This window comes from Cebus imitator, unplaced genomic scaffold (genome assembly GCF_001604975.1).
Source record: "Cebus imitator isolate Cc_AM_T3 unplaced genomic scaffold, Cebus_imitator-1.0 Scaffold37, whole genome shotgun sequence".
Lineage (NCBI taxonomy): Eukaryota > Metazoa > Chordata > Mammalia > Primates > Cebidae > Cebus > Cebus imitator.
Window position 1 is genome coordinate 2,103,027 of NW_016107352.1, and position 21,408 is coordinate 2,124,434.

The following is a 21,408-nucleotide window of genomic DNA, read 5'->3' on the forward strand; positions in this document are numbered from 1 at the left end:
GGCGGAGGTTGCAGTGAGCCGAGATCGCGCCATTGCACTCCAGCCTGGGTAACAAGAGCGAAACTCCATCTCAAAAAAAAAAAAAAAAAAAAAAATAGAAGATGTGAAAATCCTATGGCCCAACAAATTTACTTCGATGTGTATATATATCCTCCAGAAACTCTTGGTACCAAAAGGCATATTCAGAAACATTCCAGTTAGTATTGTTTGTATAGCTGCAGTAAAAAGTTAATTAATTTTAGTCACATCTTTCAGCATAATGTTGAGCAAACAAACCAACTAAAAAACAATTTGCAGAATATTATATACAATTCACTAACATGCACCTGAAGTTTAAAAGCAAAAAAAGACTAATCTGTATATTCTGTAGGGATAAATCTATGGAATAACTAGAAGGAAAAGCAGAAGTTACAACTAGAAATACAGAACAGAGAAGGCTTCAAAACGAATAATTTTATAGTTTAGGCTTAATGGCGATACATGGTTGTCTTTTTTTTTTTTTTCTTTTTTCGTATGACGTGATATATGTTATATAAATATTTTAGAATAGAAACTTTAAAATAATTAAAAGGTAAGAATAAGAAAATCACAAAAGATTTTTTTAGGCTAAAAAATATATATTAGTTTAAGCCTTAATAAGAAAATAAAAAAGGATAGCATCAGCCATTTATATCCATGAGGATATTCCTGTGGTCACTGTACCCTCCAATAAATCATTTTCTTTGTCCTTTTTGCCTTTCTCTCGAGCCCTCAAAATTAGCAGCTCTTTTCAGATACCTGTGGATTTGAGTCCAGGCCAGACCCCTACCACCACATCTGATTTATTTCCTGATAGAGTTTGAGAGTACATTAAGCATTCTCCTTTAGCATTGGAACCTAGAATTTTAAAATGAGGTAAAAGGCATGATTAAAGCCAGAATTTATTAAATGGAAATTCATTAAAAGAAAAGTGAATGTTTGCACTATATTATCAGGAGAATCTCATACAAGAGCATTAAATACAGAACAATGAGGTAATTATTTCATGCCGTCACATTGTTTAGTTCTACATTGGAGCCTGGGGAATTCTAGAGTAGATTCAGCCCTTTTTAAAAAAAAAAAAAAATTATGCATACAGATATAATTTGGTAAACTTTCACAATTTTCATTTTTCCTGGAAAACTATTTTCAATTTTGTTTAATCCCCGATAAATAATTTTGACCATGAAATAGTGAATTGCACTAATTAAAGGGTGAACATTCCTGGTAAATCACTACGGGAATTTTTAATGAACAAGCCAAATGAATGAAAAATCAATATTTATTGATTATTTTCTAGCATAACATTAAGGCCAAAATCTGTCCTCTTACTTAAAAAGCAAAGCACCTAAATTGCCTGTCTAGTTTTGTGTGAGTTTTGAATCTGCCTACTTATAAATGATTAAAACTTTTGTTGCCAAATTAATGAGACATTCAAAAGGAGGTATTCGGTTGCAGACTGACAGCTGTGCTTCGTTCATATTTCTTACTGCATCTTCGTAAGTTCATAGAGTCCACCAGACCCTTCAGCAATACTGAGGTATAAAATAATACAGGAAGATAACTAGGCCAGGTGCTATGGCTCACACCTGTCTTCCCAGCACTTTGGGAGGCTAAGGTGGATGGATCACCTGAGATCAAGAGTTCAAGACCAGCTTGGCCAACATGGAGAACCCCATCTCTACTAAAAATACAAAAATTAGCTGGGCCTGGTGGTGGGCACCTGTAATCCCAGCTACTCGGGAGGCTAAGGTGGGAGAATCACCTGAACCCAGGAGGCGGAGGTTCCCGTGAGCCAAGATGGTGCCCCTGCATTCCAGCCTGGGACAAAGTGAGACTCTGACTCAAAAAAAAGGATATCTAAAGTTGCTTTAAGACTAAACACAATGTTACTTTGTCAGAATGAACTTTAACTTAGTAATTTTCTGTTCATTTTAGGAAAAGTGGGCTACTTTATTTTGGCATTTGAATTTTATTGGCCTTTAATAGATCAAGAAAGATTATGATCTTTTATAAGTAAAGATCATTTTAACCCAAATGTGGGTAATTTATTTTCAAGGAAGCTTCAGAACACTGCTGCATTCCAAATTATTTCTTACATTTAGACATATGGTCTGGTTCAGCATGAAATTTTAATTCTAGGTTAAATATAGTTATGCTAAGATAAAATTGACTAGGCTGGAAAATCGGGTAGAGGGATCTAAAAGCATGAAGGGGAAGACACTACCCAGTGTGATTTGTATATAACATGTTGACCTGAGCTCCTGTATAGTTTTTAAGGGGGCCACAGTGTTCACGTAAGCTGCCTAACAGCCAAGAGGAAAACATGACCAGTCACAGAGGTTGAAGCATCTGTAAAGTTAAAGCTGAACAGATGAACAGTTATTTAGTACCAGAAAATTCTGCTCTGTGTATGGTTCTGAAAATTATGCCAACCATATTATTTCAGTAGTTCGAGTATCAAGGTCAGTCAGGTATGACTGAATTCCTTTCGGTAGACACAAAATAATTCTGTTTTAATACTATACAGTAATCATGTCTAAGACCTAGAGGAAATAAATTTACTTACAAGGAAACCAAAGAGACATTAGAACACAGGTACACCAAAAAAGACTGTTGCTTGTGAGTTTTTGATGACACTGAGGGTATTTTTGAACATTGAAAAAGTCATTCGGGTATTAATTTTTGGTTTTAAGTTAATGTTTGATTTATTCAAGTTACATTATCCAAAACCGAATTCTTTAAATTTTTTAATTTGTGAAAATCATTAAGGGATTTTTAATATTTAGTTTATTTATAAACTTTATTAACTATTTCCAAGCTTAACTAATGAAACACCTGTAAACATTTAACAATACATTTACAGATTTGTAATATTCCATTTTCTGTTAAGTACTATTACTGGGAAACTGACAGTCTTTGCAAGTACTTAAAAATTCTTACACATCTATTATATTACACTTCCAAGGATTGTAAACCTTAAGTTTTCTTATATTTTCTAATGCTTTATATAACAAAATCTTTCTGTGATTAAAAAATACTTTCCTTTTTAGGAAAATAACTATCATCTTCGGTAACTGAGTTTACTTTCTATAAGAGGCGCACGATCTGAATTCTTCCTATATTAATTAATGCTGTTGTGTCACAATATGTAATGGGAGGGTACCTACTTAGCATGTTTGGGGTTACCTAATACCCAGAGATTTTGATTATCTGATTAGATTATAGGCAACCCTGAATGAAAACACAGGATCTCTTTTATTGTTGCCATATCAAAGTCACTACAATGTCAATGTCAAGAAGAGGACATTCACATATCCTACCTTCTGTGACCCAAGTTATGCACTGATGTCATAGTTCCACTCTTAGATGCCTGCAGTCCCCAACCAGTTTGTCATTTGATTAGATTTTTCTATTTCCCTCGCTTTTAGGTTATGCAGATCTCTTTTCTATCAGAATCTAAAAACATCTGACACTGAAAGAACCCTGAGATATTTAAATGCCTTTCCCTGTGGTCCAAATCCAAATTCCATATCCTTTCATTGTCTAGAAGCAAGCAACTTGTACAAGTGTTTCAAATGATATTTGATAGCAGTTAGAACATTTCCTATGGTTTTTTCTGGCTAATAGTCACTACCTTTCCAGGTGGTCTAGCGGTATTACTGAAGAGTTGTTTTTGGTATGTGGATAACAGAATTTAAACCTCTCCACCCACTGAAAACAGGAGTGTAGGCTGATCATAAACTGAAGAAGGCTATGTTAGATGTCAGATTGTACTAGAGAAGCACTACACCAAAACAAATAACCAACTTACGTTTCAAAGGCTATACAGATAGTTTTGAGATTACATGTATTGACAAAAAACCTAAAAAAGGAATTTCTTAATATTCTTCCAATGATTAGCAAATTAAGTGTATAGTTCATAAAACAATAAGCTCAGGCCAAGTTAGAAGATTAGAAAATAGCAGTAATCTTCTGCTTATTCTGGAATTATTGAAAGATACACTTCCTCCATAACCATGTCTAATTCAGTACATCTTCCTCATAGAATACTAAAATGAAGTAATAACTAAAAGCTAAGCCATAGGCCTTAGGCCAAATTTCCTGGCAGTTAGTAGGGTAGCAAGTCAGGCAAACAACCACCACACATGTAATGAAAGAGCACAGCCTTCTCACATGGAGAGGACTAATAGTCATGCAGATTTTAACAAAGTTCCCTGCACTATATCAACATGTGGAGAAACTGAGTCCTAGGGCACCATATATTTAAGAGAAAATTATTAAATATATGTTTTTTTCTATCTTTATTTTAACTCCACGAGTAATACATAAATGTAATCAATTGCAAAATATAATACCAAATTTTTTAACATTACAAATAAGATTAAAATACCCTTTGACCAACATCCCCTAATCTAACACCTTCTTTAGAAGTAACCACTAGTATTAGTAGGAAGTATATCTTTCCAGTTTTTCTATGCAACTATATGCATATGTTTACCACTATAAAATGTATTTTGTGTTAATGTATACTTAATGTTTTAAATGAGTGTACATGTTGTTCTGCAACTTGCTTTACCCACTTAATATCTTGCTAATCTCTTTATAAAGATACTTTTGAGTGCTTATTATGTACCACTCTTCTAAGCACCTTTATATCTATTAATGCATATAATCTTCATGGCAATATAGTCATTATGTTTTGTTATTACGACTGTTGTGCCATTGAGGATCCTAAGGGACAGAGGTTAGATAAATTGCCCAACTTAATGGGAAAGCCGCTTGTTCTGAATTCTATTCAAGGAACAACTCCAGGTCTACTCTCATGGTAACTGTTTTACAGTTCCTCTCTGAGATATATAAACCTACCTCCTGAAGGCAATATCTATTAACCCAAATCCAAGCGGGCTCCCTTTTTATGAACTTGCAGTGACTGCAAATGATAGGCAGATACTGTTCAAGTTTTAAAATGCCACCAAGTGCCTCATGATGCTCCGCACCTCTGTTGATAATAGCACAGGCGAGGCAGTGTGATGGCATGAGATATGGCGGTTTCTGAGCGGGTTAGTGCACATAACTCTGCGGAGCAGACCCCATTGTTATGCTGCTCCATTCCCCTAGTTCCCTTGCCGCCTATATGTGATCCATGGGCAGCATTCCATTTACGTCAAAAATAACGTCAATCTAGTGAAAAAAACTGCATGACTCACACCATTACTGTAGGGAACTGGTCTCTGTGTAATATGATATATAACATCCTAATTTCATACAGCATTTTTCATAACAGCTGCTAAAATCATCAAATCCATTAAATTCTTTTAAAGGATCCAATTCGAAGCAGTATTGAAAATAGTCTTAAAATGCAGGTATAGAGTGGAGTCTCGCTCACTCAAAACTCCTCTGTCATTAGCTACTTCATATCTTCCGTGTATTTATCTGTCTATATTTACTGATTCACCTGAGTCTTCTCCTGTTCTATATTTCTAGCTGTATTGAGTCAGAGGTAGGCTATTTCAGAGACTGGAGGGTCTGAAAAAAATAGATAAGAAAGCAGAAGAGGAAAAGGAAGTTTTCCACTGATGCTTATGGACAACAGAACGAGGGGCACTAGAGAAAAGAGGGAAAGAAAGAACTGAGGTCTTGGGCTGATGAAAGCAGTATGATATTATTGACTAAAATACCTGTAGAAAATGAATGACAATGAGAGAGCATGACCACCTAAGCCTTTATATCTAGCAGCACATAACTTAGAAACACTGAGCCAGTTGATTTTCCCTGCCATACTGCCATTCATAAAACTAACAGCTTTTTCTGTTTGTAAGAATTTTATTTCTTGGATATATGTAAAGCCAAAAAAAAAAAAATTCCTCAGTGTTGGGGGTTTTTGTTTCCTCTGATACTATATACTTCTGCAAGTTTGCAAAGTTAGCCCTTGACATGTATTTTTGTTTGGGAACATAAAGTGAGACCAAAAAGAGGATCCAAAGAAGGCAGAACTATGTGGAATTTACTTCCAGACTTGAGAGTGACCTTCCAGAAGGAGCATAGGCTTCTGAAGCCTATGCACTATTCAGTCTCTGCCACAGATTAACTGTGTGGTACAAGTTAGTACACAAATTGCCCTTCTTTGAGCCTCAGTTTTCTTACATGAAAAATAAGCTTAGACCAGAATCCCAAGGTTCTTTTGAGTTGCAATGTTATGATTTTTGTATTACATGTTGTAAAAAGAGTATGTGATGCTCAGTCACCCTTCTGGTTACTTCCAGCGGCACAAATCTTGTATGTTTTCCTTCCGTGTGTACACACATGTCCTCTAATATTATTAAGGGGGGACGTATTACATGCAGTGTCTTTGGTAGGTGCTTCTTGTGGACAGCATTCCTTCCAGCTTCCTTCTGATGTAAGTGCTATTAAGGAAAAAGTTTTCAACTCCATCCCATTTTTCTGGTTCTGTTAAAAAAAAAATTTAGGATGGAATGTAAATTACTGATTCATAATCCGTGAATCACTGCAATAAAGTAGCTCTGTGATATTTGCTTTCAGACCTTCAAAAATTGTTAATTGCATACAATGTGGTGTTGGCCACTTGGGTAATGGATTTAAGGCACAGCTTTTTAGATTCCAGCTAACAGCATCTTTAATAGATATAATTTCATGTGTGCACTCAAGCAGTTTGTACCTAGTCAGCTGATGTTAAAGCGGATACACCAGATTGCCATTTTTGGGTTGTCTGACCCAAGTACCAGGCAAATTACTGAATAGTAATAGAGCCAGGAGTCCGAGAGTAAGTTTTCTGCACTATTAAACCCTGATAATGAGTTGTTCTGATTTTCTCTCACTTTATTCGTTCAACCCCCATTAATGGAGTACCTATTGCAGTCCTGGATATTGGGTGCCATGCCAGGTCTTCAGGGCCAGCATTCTATTGCAAAAGAACCATGTTTACAAAAGTGGAGTGAGATTCTTCCTTGGGTCTTTTTGTCACTGAGTAGCTAAAGCTGTTATTAAACTAAACAGACAAAAAAAATTTATCATCCAGGAAATAATTTACACTATAGTTTTCAATGTGTCATCCTTTTTATTTTTATGTTCTCTAACATATACAGAAGATTAATGATAATATTTCACATGTAGCCTGTTGGAGAAGTGAGTTTCCTGGACTAGTCACATCATATATGATTTTATAACCCAAAAACACCAAACAGCAATGGCATTAAAATCTTAAAACGGGAGCTTTATCAATACTAGCTAAATCATAGTGGATAGCCTAGTCGCCTGGAAATCAAAACACTAAATAATCATGGTAGCTCATTAATTAGTTATGTAAATGAAGGCATGCTACTCAAGTTCTCTGAGCTTCAGAAGAGAAAAAAAATACTTGATTGGTATCTCACGGGGCTGTTGTAAGGAACAAATGAGACAGAGTATGTGGTATGCTTTGTATTGTAGAGCATACAATCCAAATATGAACTAGATAAGGCATCAAACGTGCTTGTACTACATACAGTGTTTCTAATTATATTATAGCTTTTATCTATGTGATGTTCCACATTTTATGTGTAAACAAGAGCTTATAAGGTTCACTTTCTTCCAATTATCACAACTAATGAACTCTTAATGGGCAGCTACAAATATAGATTTTATCAGAAAGAGGAAATTAAAGTGATCAAGGAATTATTTTTTTTCTCCCCTGACACATAAAAAGTAAAGAGACTACTAATTAGAAAATATTTAGCTGTTCTTTTTAAGTACTTGAATGATCTGAATTTTCTGAGTATTCATTCTTCATTCAGGTATAGGAAATGAAAAGTCATACCTTCTGTAAATATTATCATTCAATGGCTGTATTTACTGTGCAAAATGTAGTTAATTTTATTTGTTAGAGACATATACTAAGTGCTAGATTTCATAGGTCAGAGAGGCACAAAGTGAGGTACTTCCTTCCTTTGGTTTTGTAATAGAGCGTATTTAGAGCACATCTAGAATAATGCTGTAAAAAGGAATTGCCTGGGCTAATAATGTATCAGAAGTTGTTTTATTCTGTTAATACAAGTACATAATAATTTTCTGCAACTCAATTATTTGCACTCAATTATTTTTTTTTGAGGTTTATTCCTTTTTTAATTTTTTTTACTTTTTTTTTAATTGCATTTTAGGTTTTGGGGTACATGTGAAGAACATGCAAGATTGTTGCTTAGGTACACATATGGCAGTGTGATTTGCTGCCTTCCTCCCCTTCACCTATATCTGGCATTTCTCCCCATGCTATCTCTCCACACCTCCCCACCCCCCGACCCTCCCCCATTTCCCCCCCCAACAGACCCGAGTGTGTAGTGCTCCCCTCCCTATGTCCATGTGTTCTCATTGTTCAACGCCCGCCTGTGAGTGAGAACATGCGGNGTCCATGTGTTCTCATTGTTCAACGCCCGCCTGTGAGTGAGAACATGCGGTGTTTGATTTTCTGCCCTTGTGTCAGTTTGCTGAGAATGATGGTTTCCAGGTTCATCCATGTTCCTAAAAAGGACACGAACTTATCATTTTTGATGGCTGCATAGTATTCCATGGTGTATATGTACCACATTTTCCCTGTCCAGTCTATCATCGATGGGTATTTGGGTTGGTTCCAGGTCTTTGCTATTGTAAACAGTGCTGCAGTGAACATTTGTGTGCATGTTTCCTTATAGTAGAATGATTTACAATCCTTTGGATATATACCCAGTAATGGGATTGTTGGGTCAAATGGAATTTCTATTTCTAGGTCCTTAAGGAATCGCCACGCTGTCTTCCACAATGGTTGAACTAATTTACACTCCCACCAACAGTGTAAAAGTGTTCTTATTTCTCCACATCCTCTCCAGCATCTGTCTCCAGAATTTTTAATGATTGCCTTGCACTCAATTATTAATTCCTTGAACATGACTTCAGCTAATAACTGCCACTCTAAAAGCGTAAAATAGGATTAATGACCAAACTCCTTTATTTCTAAGGAGTGAAAGGAGTAGTAGTAGCATTTCAAATAAATTCCACCAGAGAGTACTTTTCCTTAATCAATATCTAGGTATATTCATGGGTACCTCTTCTTTAAAATGTTAACTTTTGGGTTCTACTTAAAATCTGGGTAGCAAAATTAAAGGTAGTAAGAGCCAGGCTAAAGAGGACTACATTGGATTCTCTCTGTGGCCTTTACTATAAATAGTTCATTTTCTTTATGTCTCACTTTACTCTTTTTTTTTCCTCTTTTTCTTTTAGTCTTATTATTTAAAGACTTAAACATTTACCCTTCGAAAAATCAGTGTCGTTTCTGGTGGGGAGAGAAGGTATTCAGAGAGATGAGTCAGAGGCACATACAAATAACTTATATGAAGTTAGAAGTTAATGAAAGAAAAGGAAATGTTTATCCTACTCCATCCACAATACTAGTAAACTAAGTATTTATTTTAACTATTTGTTTCCTCATTTGTTACCCAGACCTTGTTTTATTTCCCCAGCTACCATAAATTTGCTGACAAGGTAAATTCTTACAGGGTTCAAAAAGGGACAGGTAGATTTTCAGAAGCTGTTTGGGGTTGAAAAAATATATATTAAAATGAAAATGGTATAGTACCTGAAGACTACTAGTAAATTTTGCTACAGTAAATTTATGATAGTTACCTTCTTTTTCCTGTAGTTGAACTGGAAACCTGACTTCTGTAGGTTTTTTAGTCCTTGGTTTCTCTCCTTGGTTTTGAGCAATCTCAACTTATGATACACCTTCCTCTTGTATCTTTGGTCATCTGACTCCCCAATATGCATACACATAAATAATCAATACAAATTAGCACTCTTTATAATTATGTTGCAGGAAGAGTGTATACTTTTTGGATGTTAGATTTTTTTTAGTGCCTTCATCATCTTTAGTGTTGGTTTCTTCCTTTGACTTTGTATATTCCTCCTAAGTCCCAGTGATTTCTTGGTTATTTCTTGGTTACAGGCTGTCCTGGTGATCCCCTGTTTCTTACCTAATGTTACTGGTTACCTTGAGATTTTATCAGTGTCTGTGGTCTCTTCATCAGTTCTTTCCAAAGGTTTCTCTCACTGATTATCTTACAATATTCTTAGACTTGAATGAAGCAGTCCCAGAGACAGAGCGCCTGGATTCAAAAGCATTAAAAACTCGAGCCCAGCTCTCCGTGAAGAACAGACGCCAGAGGCCTTCTAGGACAAGACTGTATGATAGTGTTAGTTCCACAGATGGGGAGGACAGTCTAGAGAGAAAGGTGAGCACCCCTGACCATTTTCTGATTCGTAGTGTTAGAGTGTATCATTGTTCCTCCAGCTTATTGAAGATGATTTTTCTGCAGTCAGAGTCTGTGTCCTAGTTGGAAGCAGCTAGAATAGTTCACGTCTTTGTCTACTGAATTCTTTATATTGTTGTAATTCAAGATATTTTCTCTATTCATTCAATGAACTAACCAAGAGCATTATCCATACTGTCATATTTCATGATGGTGCTTTTGATATTCAATTGTTGGTTTTACTTAGTGGGAAATAATGAATGTACAAGTAATTGTTTCTTTAGGTCTTAGGTATATGTATTAGTGATGATGTTAATACGGTGAATTGTTATGAACTATGCATTCTCATCTTTAAATCAACAAAAACAAAAACTGGTTTATATGGGAATTCACTAATAAGAGATTGGTCTTATTTCAAAGTAAGTATTGCATAGGACTGATACTCCAGTGGCATAATGTTCCTTATAATCTCTTATACCAACAGCCTTCAAACAGTTTCTATAACCACATGCATATTACCAAATTACTTCCACCTAAGGGTTTGAGAACTTCTTCTCCAGAATCAGATTCTGGTGTTCCACCCCTCACCCCAGTGGCTAGCAATGTGCCCTTCTCGTCTGACCACATAGCTGAATTTCAAGAAGAACCACTGGACCCAGAAATGGGGCCTCTCTCCTCTATGTGGGGAGACACTTCACTCTTTTCTACTTCAAAGTCTGATCATGATATAGAAGAATCTCCTTGCCACCACCAAGCCACCAACAAGAAAATATTACAAGAAAAAGGTATTGTTAATTTTTTGTCTGATTTCTTAACACTTCAGCTTGTGCTGTATAAAAATGACTTTTTCTCATAATAATAAGTCATAATCATTTGTCTTCTCATAGCTAATAATTCATATTACTTTCTTTTTATGTTATAGGATAAGAGAAACAACCCCTTCATGTATTTTAGTTTAGTTTCGTTTTTTTTCTTTTCCTACCTGGTTCAGTATATTTATCTCTTCAACTGTCTACAAGTTCACTACTAAAGGGGGTTCTTCAGGGGAGTGGGGCAGCCCAGAGTTTCAACAAACACTAACATAGTCATATAAAAAAATAGAGAGAGCAATTTTGTAGAATAGCAGCCCAGAGTTTCAGTAAACACTAACTAGTCATATAGGAAAAAAATATGAAGATCAGAGTAACACAGACATATAATTGATGCTTAATAATGTTCTTGGATGAATTGCTAATATATTTCTCCATGTAACCAGTGTAGATCTTCTAGAAGAGGGGTAATCAACCAAATGCAGTCTCCACCTGCTTTTGTAAATGAAGTTTTATGAGAGTACAGTCACACATTTTTACTTACATACTGTCTACTTTCATGCTAGAGTAGCAGAGTTATTGTGACAGAGACTGTATATCTTACAAACATAAAATGTTTACTCTCTGGCCTCTGACAGATAAAGAAAGCTTCCTCATGACTGGTCTAGAAGTATGTTTTCTTCAACATTGCTGGATAAACTCTGAAAAGGGCTTAATCATTAATTGCCATTTATCTAGAATTTTTTTAAAGTATTATAATATACCATTACTTTTGGTCTATCAAGTTACCACAAAGATTATTATATTATAGCCATATTTGGTTGCAGGCTTGAGGATAGGGCTCTGGTTACCCTAATAGGAATTGGCTGTTTTCTGAATTGTGTCAACACCACATTTACAAGTCATCATTTTTTTTTTTTCATATCTGAGGAACATCAGTAGAAACTGGGATGGAAAAGTCCCATTATAACTGGCTAAATGAGAATCAACTAACTGAATGTCAAATTAGAGGAGTAAAATATTTTTTTCTTGAGATTTGTAAAACAGGTTATATGGAAGTAGAAGGCATGAAAATATTTTCCTCATTTCTATTCTGTAAGCAACCTAGTACTAAAATTTTGGTCCCGAGGTTTACACAGCACTGGGCCTTTGTTCAGTCAAGTTTTAAGTAGAGTAAATTGAGCACTATCCACTTTCTACTCACAGCTACTAGAGATTATTCTAATTTTTTGTGTGGTTAATAACACATTATTTTACCCAGACGATATCTTCAAAAATATGCACTGGATCAATGTCCTAGTAAATAGAACCTGGCTTTTTAAAAGCTTTACAGGATTTATTTCATATTAAAGGCATTGGGCCTCTGCAAGTATAGATAGAGTACAATTATATCAATGCTCAGAAGAAAGAGAGGTTGTATCCAGCTAGGGTTGGTAAAAAAAAATTGTCCAATGAAGTGCAATTAGAATAGTCATCAAAGCACTTAAGGAAAAAAAGGGTAGGTAAGGAAAGTATAGAAGGTAAAGTGATGTCATTAACAGAGACAGGCACACATAATATGATTTAAAGGAACAAGGCAATTGCAGCCTGGCTGAAGCAGTTTGCTTATGCAGGGTAGGGTGATTACACACAAAAGTGAGCAGGTAGGTTAGGTATATAGCTTTAGAATTTAAACATCTTAGATAACTTACCATATTACTAGGAAAGCACAAGAAGTTTAAGCAGAGGAATAAAAAGGAAAAGACACCAGGTATGGAAAAGCTGAGTTAGGAGACCCTGTGAGTTATGCCTTCTAAAGAGGACCAGCAGACAGTGACAGGAAAGAATGATATAAGGGATACAAGGAGCCTTGAGACATACATTGACTAGGTCACAGGGAAGAAAGTGAAGCAAAACTATCATGGGCTTCATACCTCAGAACATATGTTCTTGTCATTAACAGAAAATAGGAAATTAGGAACATGATGGAGGAAATAGGATTAACTCATTTTTTTTTAACAGAGGAGGTCATGAGCTCAAGAGAGAGGTCAGGGCTGCGAGGTAGATTTGGGAGTTCCCATTATAAAGGAAGAGATAGTCAAGTATCTTATTACAGCGAGATTAAGGAGATGCAGTCCAGTAAAAGACCTTAGGATTTAGCAATCAGGAGATCATTTACTACTTTGAAAATGAAAACCGGGTTGCCACAGCTTAAAGTTGAGTCACCCAGTCTTGGGGCTCAGATGTACAATTGGTCACAAAGGTAGTATTGGAGAGATTTCAAAAAGCCTAACAAAAGTCTTACATAGAGCTAAACAAACAAAAGTGTGTGTTTCTTTTTGCCTCAAATCATACCACTCCATTGTTGGTTTTTTTGCAGACTAGAAGTTCTGGTGTGCGTTAAAGATGGATTTGATTAATTTAAAATGGGAAAGTACATTATTCCTTATTTTTAACCTCTTCAACCTTATGAAAGCATTCATTTCAGTGTTCCTGGGAACACACTTTGACAAATGTGTGAGATAATGTTGTGAGGTTGCCTAGTAGCAGGCTCTGTGATAGGCAAAATCAGGCTTTTAGTTGCGAGACGTCCAAATAAGTGGAACACTAATAGGTTACAGAGTGTTTCCATGTACATTGCCTTGGCTGGTCTTCTCACCACTCATTATAACAACTCCCAACTACCTCTAATTCAGAAAATAATTAGGCAGTCTCCTTTTAAATTTGCGTAGTCCTAGCCATTAAGAGTTACTTTAGGATTGATTTGGAAGAATTTGGCACTTTCTTTTCTTCAGCTTCTATTAAGAAAATGTAAATCTTGCTTTTTAAAAAAAAAAAAATCCATTAATAAAATCACCTTAGAAAGTGTTTGTGCCATGTCTATGGGTTTTTTTATGTGATTGTGTCACATCTGTGACAGTTTAATTCAGTTACCCAAAGAGTAATGATGCAAACATGCATAATAAATATTTGAGGCTTGAAGTGGATTTTGACACAGAATATTTCTGACTCTTATATTTCATTATGTACATTTCAATGAATTGATTATTGTAATCTGAGTATCATTAACTAAAATATGAAAAGCTCATTGCTAAAAACACCTGGAGTATTTGTCAGTGTGTCAGTGTCTTGTGCCGCTTGAGAGCTTAGAACCTAGACTCCTATCTGTGAATTGTGCATGTAGTTCATGTTTTTTAAGGGTATTGATGTGTGTTTAGAAAATTCTCTTGAAGTAAACAAAAATCATCAGCAACATTAACCTGCAAGGTTAATTGAACACTTATTTAAGGGGGTCATTCTCTTTGCACTCTGTACTAGAAAGTAGCTAGAAATTTAAAAAACATTTTAAAAGATAAGAGGCAGAAAAACAGACACCAACAGAGAAGTAGGGAGGAAGAGTTTCACACACACACACAAAAACATCACATTTTAAACAGCATTTGTTAATCATCTGAGCTAATTGGATGTGCTGAAACATAACACTGATCAGTATCCTCTGCTGAGTAGTTTGGGTGGAGCCATAAGAGTTGTCTACCCTGTTTGAGATGGAACGAGTGCCACCCGTGGAATTGTTTCCCACGTTGACATTGAACTCCATTTGCCAAACCTGTTTTCCTGTTGGTTTTGGCATGACTTCAAGGGTCTCCATTCCCCAGCAGCTGCCACCTTTGAGAGTCCTAGCAAAACTCAACGAGGCAGAGATCAGTCTGCTCTGAACACTGAGGAGATTTTGGCATCTTCACATTAAAGGGAACCAGCCAAGTTGTGCTCTAACCTAACTATTAAGAAAGTCCCTTCAAAGATATAAATGTTTTGTAGCTGAGCTCCTGCTTAAGAAGTTTCCCCCATGTCCTCCCCTCCTCTGTCCCAGGACTGGCCATAGGACATTAGCAACAGAGAGCCCACAGAAGAAAACTTTGACTCTGACTTTCCCCCTAAATCTCCCAGACTCTCAGAGGTGATGTTCTGCAGTGGGCTTTGGAGATATGGGAGAAGTGGGCTGGGTTCCTGTTAGAAGGCACTGCAACCCCAAGGCAAGAAAGGAGTGGAGGACAGAGCCTAGGCACTTGAAGCCAAGAATTTGGAGCCAGAGAAGGAACAAAACAAAAGTCATGTTGGTCCCTACTTTGAATGCAGAGGATGATCTGATAGTGTTTATTCTCCCTTGTTCATTCCCATGCATTCGAAGCTAAAACTCTTTGTGAGGAGTGTTGAGCCTGTGTTCTACACAGGACCTCCTCTGCTTAACTGAGAGTTCCTCAGTGTAGTTATGTCTCCTATGTCGTGTAAGAAGGCATCCATTATTTCTTTTACAATTAGGGATTTAGGCAAAGCTCTTAGATTCAGAGATGCATTGACTTTTGAATTGTGACTTTAAAAATAATAATAATTGATCTTTTTCACAAATGTGTATATCCCAGATGATGCCAAAGATCCCAAATCACTAAGGGCATCCAGTTCGTTGGCGGTACAAGGAGGAAAAATTAAGCGGAAGTTTGTGGATCTGGGGTAAGCACTTCATGATGTAAAAAGAAAGCTATCTGTAAAAGGAAAATTAAAAGAGAAAATTTCAGGCTCCCCTTCTGACTGTGTACTGTCATTATAGGACGCCTTTGCGAAGGAATTCAAACAAGGGAAAGAAATGGAAAGAAAAAGAAAAAGAAGCCAGTAGGTTTTCTGCTGGTAACAGGTATGGGTGTGTGATTAATAACACATTTATTTCTATATTTAAACTTTCTGGCCCCTCTAACGTTGTTAACCAAAATCAGTGGTCAGTATCTTTGAGCTGAAGTGATATGCTGAGAATTGAGATGAAAGAAAAATTGCGCTATCAGTTTATATAGGTCTTACTCCAATTATAACTCCACCTAACCTTGGGCATATCCATTGGTTCTTAATTGCAGAATTATGGCCACATGTACTGTTTCTATAACTGTTTATCTAAATATAGCATAAATATATCTACATGATACTTCAGACATAAAAAATATATTTATGTGATACTTCAGATTTTTTTGCCTGGGTTAAGTCTAAAAGAATAATCATTTTGCAATTTAGTACGTTGTTGACATTCAAGATTGTCTTGTCCACATGTAAGAGTGACCACCATCTTTTGCTGGACTTGGCTATTTAATTGATTTTGTGGGCACTATCGACTATGCTTACTCTTCAATAAAGACTTTCCCATAGAGAGTGAGCTTTGAACAGCATGTTGTCAAATTTTTCCAGTTTTCTCCTGAGATGATATAATTTTAAGCTGAGGTTTGTATGGGTAGTCAGTAAAACATCAAGCTTTGCAGCCCAACTGCCTGGGTTTGAATCATGGCTTTCACACTTAGAACTTTTAAATCTTGTACAAATGAATTACTCTCTGTGCCTTCATTTCCTCATGTAAAATGAGAGTAATAATAGTACCTTTCACATAAGGTCAGTGTAAGGATTCAGTGAGCTTTCATGTAAAACATTTAAAATGATAACTCATCATGTAGGAGGTATTCAAGAATAATAAAGATAACAATTTACTGCTATTACTATTGCCTTACTATTTTTTGCAAGTTACAAAGTAGTTTTATATTTACCACTTCATTTGATCCTTATAAGTTTGGGAGGGTAGATAATAATACCATACTTTGTTGATGAAGAACTTCACCTTCATAGAATTTAATTGATTTGCCCAGGGTTATTCAGCAGGCAGTTAGTGTCAGTCTGGGGCTTGTGCCTTCTATATAGATGTCTTTCCAACATACTATGCCACCTTCAGTTACTTATGCATCTAATGAGGCTTAAATTTCTTTGTGAAATTTGGAAATAATCTCAATATCATAGACTAAGGAAGAAACAGACAAAATGCTAAAAATAAAAGACTATAAAATCATGTGGGGACCACTCTTCCACTTCATAGGTTGTCCACTGCTGTTTACTTTTCTTTTTTCTCTTTTCTGATGTATACCTTGGAGATAAATTTTACCTCTTCTTGACATTTAAGGAAGATTGGGTGGGAGATGAGGAGAGATAATTCCCAAATTACTTATTTTTATTAGTCTGGCTTTCCTTTATGCTGTACATTGGAAAAGAGTAGAATGCTGTCATATTGAGGACAACTGTCTCAGGAAAATAAAGGTAAACCTGAGACTATATGCAACTCAAAAGCAGTTTAACTTTGTGTGGTTTGGAAATGAGAATGGGCTACTTTGTGTGTTAAGTTTAAGACTAGAAAAAAGAAATAAGCATACTCAGGGAAAAAAACAAATGTTGAAACCATATGAGAGAGAGAGAGAGAGAGAGAGAGAGATGGATAAGTACACAATGGGAGAGAAACTCAGATATGTCAGAAATGACACTGTCCTTCCTTTGGTCTCTGGGCTTTGAAGACAGTCACTCCCACCTTTGAGGCACCACCTGAGAGGGATGTTAAGTACCTGCAGCCAGAAAGGGGGAGAGCGTTTGATGGAATTTTGCCGTGGTAGCCAGGGATGATCACCTCCTTGTATAAATTGCAGATGAAAGTCAAGCCAATCTTGATTGTGTTGGTGAGTGCTCACCTACCTCACTGTAGGCAAAACCACAGCTTGTCAAGGGCAGGTGGCCATCAGCACATTGCTTCATCACAGCTGATGCCCACTTAGAACCCACAGCTAGACTTCAAGATTGGCTGCCTAGCCACTGCTGTATTTTTAAAACTCTGGAGTACCCCTGCTTCAGCAGTCACAAATTATTGCACACATACAACACTACAAACTAGTTTCTAATTAGAATCATGATTTTGATCTTTTGTAGTTCATAAGCCTAATGATTGGGTGTTCACAGGCATGTGTGAGATATGCCTCCCTCAAACCTTGTTATGACATTGGCACAGCCAAAAAAAAAATAAAATCATAGTTTTATAATTATTTGTAATTATAGTAGAATTTGGCAGGATGGAAAGGAATTCATATAATTAAAATAGAAGAACAAGGGAAGAAGAAGGACATTTTTCTCTAGCAAAAAAATAATAATTTTTGAGCTTTCATAGTAATTGGTTAACACTAATGAAATCTAATGACAGCCTATATTATTCTGTATAGATTGATAATGAGCTCAGAACCTTATAAAACCTATTCTAGGAAGAACAGAATTGCTGCCCAGTAGGAGCTTAATGCAATTGAGTTGGATTTTCAGGGCTCTGAAAGTTAGTGGGTTGTAAGCACCATCAGCTGCAGGTTCACACTACAATTGTGGGGGCCAACCGGGAATATGCGCACCATCCCTGGGACTGGGAGGCTTCCTCAGAAAAAATAGAGAAGGATCCTTGGACTGAGTAATTTTATCTTTTTGAGGCATTTCATCCAATTCTTATTAGGCTATTAAAATTCTGATGAGATCATTGGTCAGCTATAACCTTTGGCTGTTAGATTTTAAACAGGCAAAATTTTCACTGTTTGGTCTTGCCTTTAGTTTTTTCCCGTCTATAAAGAGTTTACCCTGTTGTGTTCCTTACAGATACATGATGACTCAGATACATGCACAGCATAAGACAGCCAGAGAAAATGGATGAGGCTAATAACAGTAAATAAACTCAACAAAAAAATATTTGGTTCCATCCCTTTTCAAATAAGTGCTCAGTGCCATTGTCTTTTTTGGGGGCTTTTTTTTTTTTAGACAGTGTCTTACCCTGCTGCCCAGGCTGGAGTAAGTGGCACAATCACAGCTCATTGCAGCATTGACCCCCTGGATTCAAGTGATCCTCACAACTCAGCCTTCTGAGTAGCTGGGACTACAGGCATATGCCACTATGTCCATCCAGCTAATTTTTAAAAAGTTTTTGTAGAGATGGGGTCTTGCTATGTTGCTCAGGCTGGTGTTGAACTCCTGGGCTCAAGCAGTTCTCCTACCTCAGCTTCCCAGAGTGCTGGGATTATAGGCACAAGCCATCACACCCAGCCAACATTCCGATTTTAAACAGGCAGCATAGCAGATAACAAAAGCAGGAAACATTTAGCTGTCAGAGCTTGTTCACCCCGTAAAACATATACCAAAGGGTATAATAAAATCCTAACCTATATGCTAGAGTAAGTAGCCACTGATGTTAGTGGAACATCTACTTTGAGCTCTGTAGATATGTTTCCAGTAGAGTCACTGAATGGAAAACTCTGTGAGATGTGTGAATCTCAGATGGGGTTAGGTGATAATATGTCGAGAAAATGACAAGTGAAACAGATGGCGTGCCTCTTTGGAAATGAATTTGCATTCACCTGAAAGGTGTGAACAGCAGGAAGAACACTGAGCTGGAATCCAAGTAGTAGTCCTTACTTTTCCATGGGCAAGTCTCTGAATTCCTAGGACCTTGGTTTCCCACCAAAAAATAAGTGGTTTGGGCTAACACTGCATGGCTGTAACTCCCCATTCACCTCAGTGTACACTGTCCAATATGGTTGCCTCTAGTAAGATAAGGCTAGTCTATATTGAGATACGTGTAGGAGAATAATGAATGCTGGACTCAAAGACTTAGTATGAACAAAAAGAACATAAAATATCAGGAGACCGACACCAACCTGACCAATATGGTGAAAATCCATCTCTACTAAAAATACAAAAATTAGCTGGGCATGGTGGTGCACTCCTGTGGTCCCAACTGCACAGGAGGCTGAGGGAGGAAAATCACTTGAACCTGGGAGGCAGAAGTTGCAGTGAGCCAAGATTGCACTCTGGCCTGGGTGACAAAGCAAGATTCTGTCTCAAAAAAAAAAATCTTATTAATAATTTAATAATATTGATTACATGTCAAAATATTTTGGGTTTGGAGGGTAAATAAAATGTATTGTTAAAATTACTTTGCCTCTTTTTTTCATGTGGCTACTAGAAAATTTTAGTTTACAATGTTTTCTTTTGGATAGTATTGATCTGTATGAGTCCATGAAAAATCTTTAATTTCTGCCCCATTATTCAATTGGCCTATTGAGTGAGCATATATGCATATATTGTTTATTTTCTTAATTATTTCCATTCTACTCGGTATTCCAAAATAATTTGTTTGCATGTAAAAGTACATATGTTATAGCAATATAATTTATTAAAATGTGAAGTGAATAGGGAAGAGTTAGATTAAAAAGTAAAATTATTACTTAAAATACAATATCTTCAGTAACATCTTCATAGTAAGTATCACAGTAACCTTCCAGTGAAAGATAAAAACACAATGTCAAAAGGGTTAAAAGCCTGGGTTGAAATCCCAACTCTGCCACTTATCTTCTTGGACAAGTTACCTAAACCCTCTGTATCTCAGTTTTCTCATCTATAAAATGGAGATGTAGACACACACACACACACACACACACACACACGCCCCCCTCTTCATGTTATTGGGAGGATTGAGATGGCCCATTTACATATATTTCAAATCCTTAAATAAAAATGGCTATTTTTTTCATTGTTTAGGTTTAAAGCAGGTTTGATGGGAGGGATACAAATTGATATTCTTCTTGTGTATTTTGCTGGCAGTTTTGTTCATCCAAGGATGATTTTTGTTATATCTTGCAGAATGAATGGGCTATATGGATTATACTTCAGGCAGTCCTTCATAGGCTATTTCTCTCAAAGAGGCTTTAGATAAATCATGGCATGACAGCAAGTCTGAAATTATATCCTATGACAAGTACCTGGAGGGTAGCTCTATCCTGTTGCTGAGTAAGAGCAAAACCCCTGCTTAAGAGTCATCTGAGCTGACTGGAAACACACATTGTAGGAGAACTGATAGAGATGAGCACATGTGTGTGAATGGAAAAACACCTCATCTCTGCCTAAGGCTAGCCCAGGGAATGCAGTCATTTTCATGGAGACCTTTGAAAAATATCAGCTTAGGCTTAGTAGATTAGACTTATTCCTTATAACTGTCTGGCCCCTTTTTAGCTGCATTTATCAATTTAGTATTTAGTTTTCTATTTAAGTACAGTATGTCAAATGCCTCAAGCCTGACAAACTTACATTCTTAACAAGCAAACAATTTTCATACTTAAAAAACCTCTTGAAAATCTATTAATATTTAACTGTAGTGACTCTAAACATCCCAATACAGTTATGAATGTGATTAGTATATCTTGTATGTTACAAAATCAAATTTAAAATGAGTTTAGATCATTAAAATGAGTTAACATTTAAAGATAGAATCAGTGTACACATTTCTCTTTCAGATTTATATTCATATAAATTTTCTCAAACACCTAAGCAATATATCTGTTATTCTTAAACTTAGCATTTATATTTTGATAGCATGGATTTTATTTACATGATCCTCTTCTATTTCATTTTAAACCTTTTCAGTATGGAGAGGACTCATTAAGGAATAGTTTCAC

General features: G+C 36.3%; 1 protein-coding gene and 1 pseudogene across 13 annotated transcripts in view; both read left to right on the forward strand.

The window, feature by feature from the left end:
- Positions 1-21,408, forward strand: part of PPP1R9A (protein phosphatase 1 regulatory subunit 9A) — a 333,495-nt gene that overhangs the window by 301,789 nt on the left and 10,298 nt on the right. For 10 of the 13 annotated variants that reach the window (XM_017525139.2, XM_037737278.1, XM_037737275.1 and 7 more), the window contains 4 exons: positions 10,117-10,274; positions 10,777-11,077; positions 15,502-15,589; positions 15,687-15,770. In XM_017525139.2, coding sequence (XP_017380628.1) covers positions 10,117-10,274; positions 10,777-11,077; positions 15,502-15,589; positions 15,687-15,770 — 631 coding nt within the window. The remainder of the gene's footprint in view (positions 1-10,116; positions 10,275-10,776; positions 11,078-15,501; positions 15,590-15,686; positions 15,771-21,408) is intronic. The other 3 variants (XM_037737283.1, XM_037737284.1, XM_037737285.1) reach the window with 1 other exon arrangement.
- On the forward strand, positions 17,847-17,942 carry LOC119470689 (annotated as a pseudogene).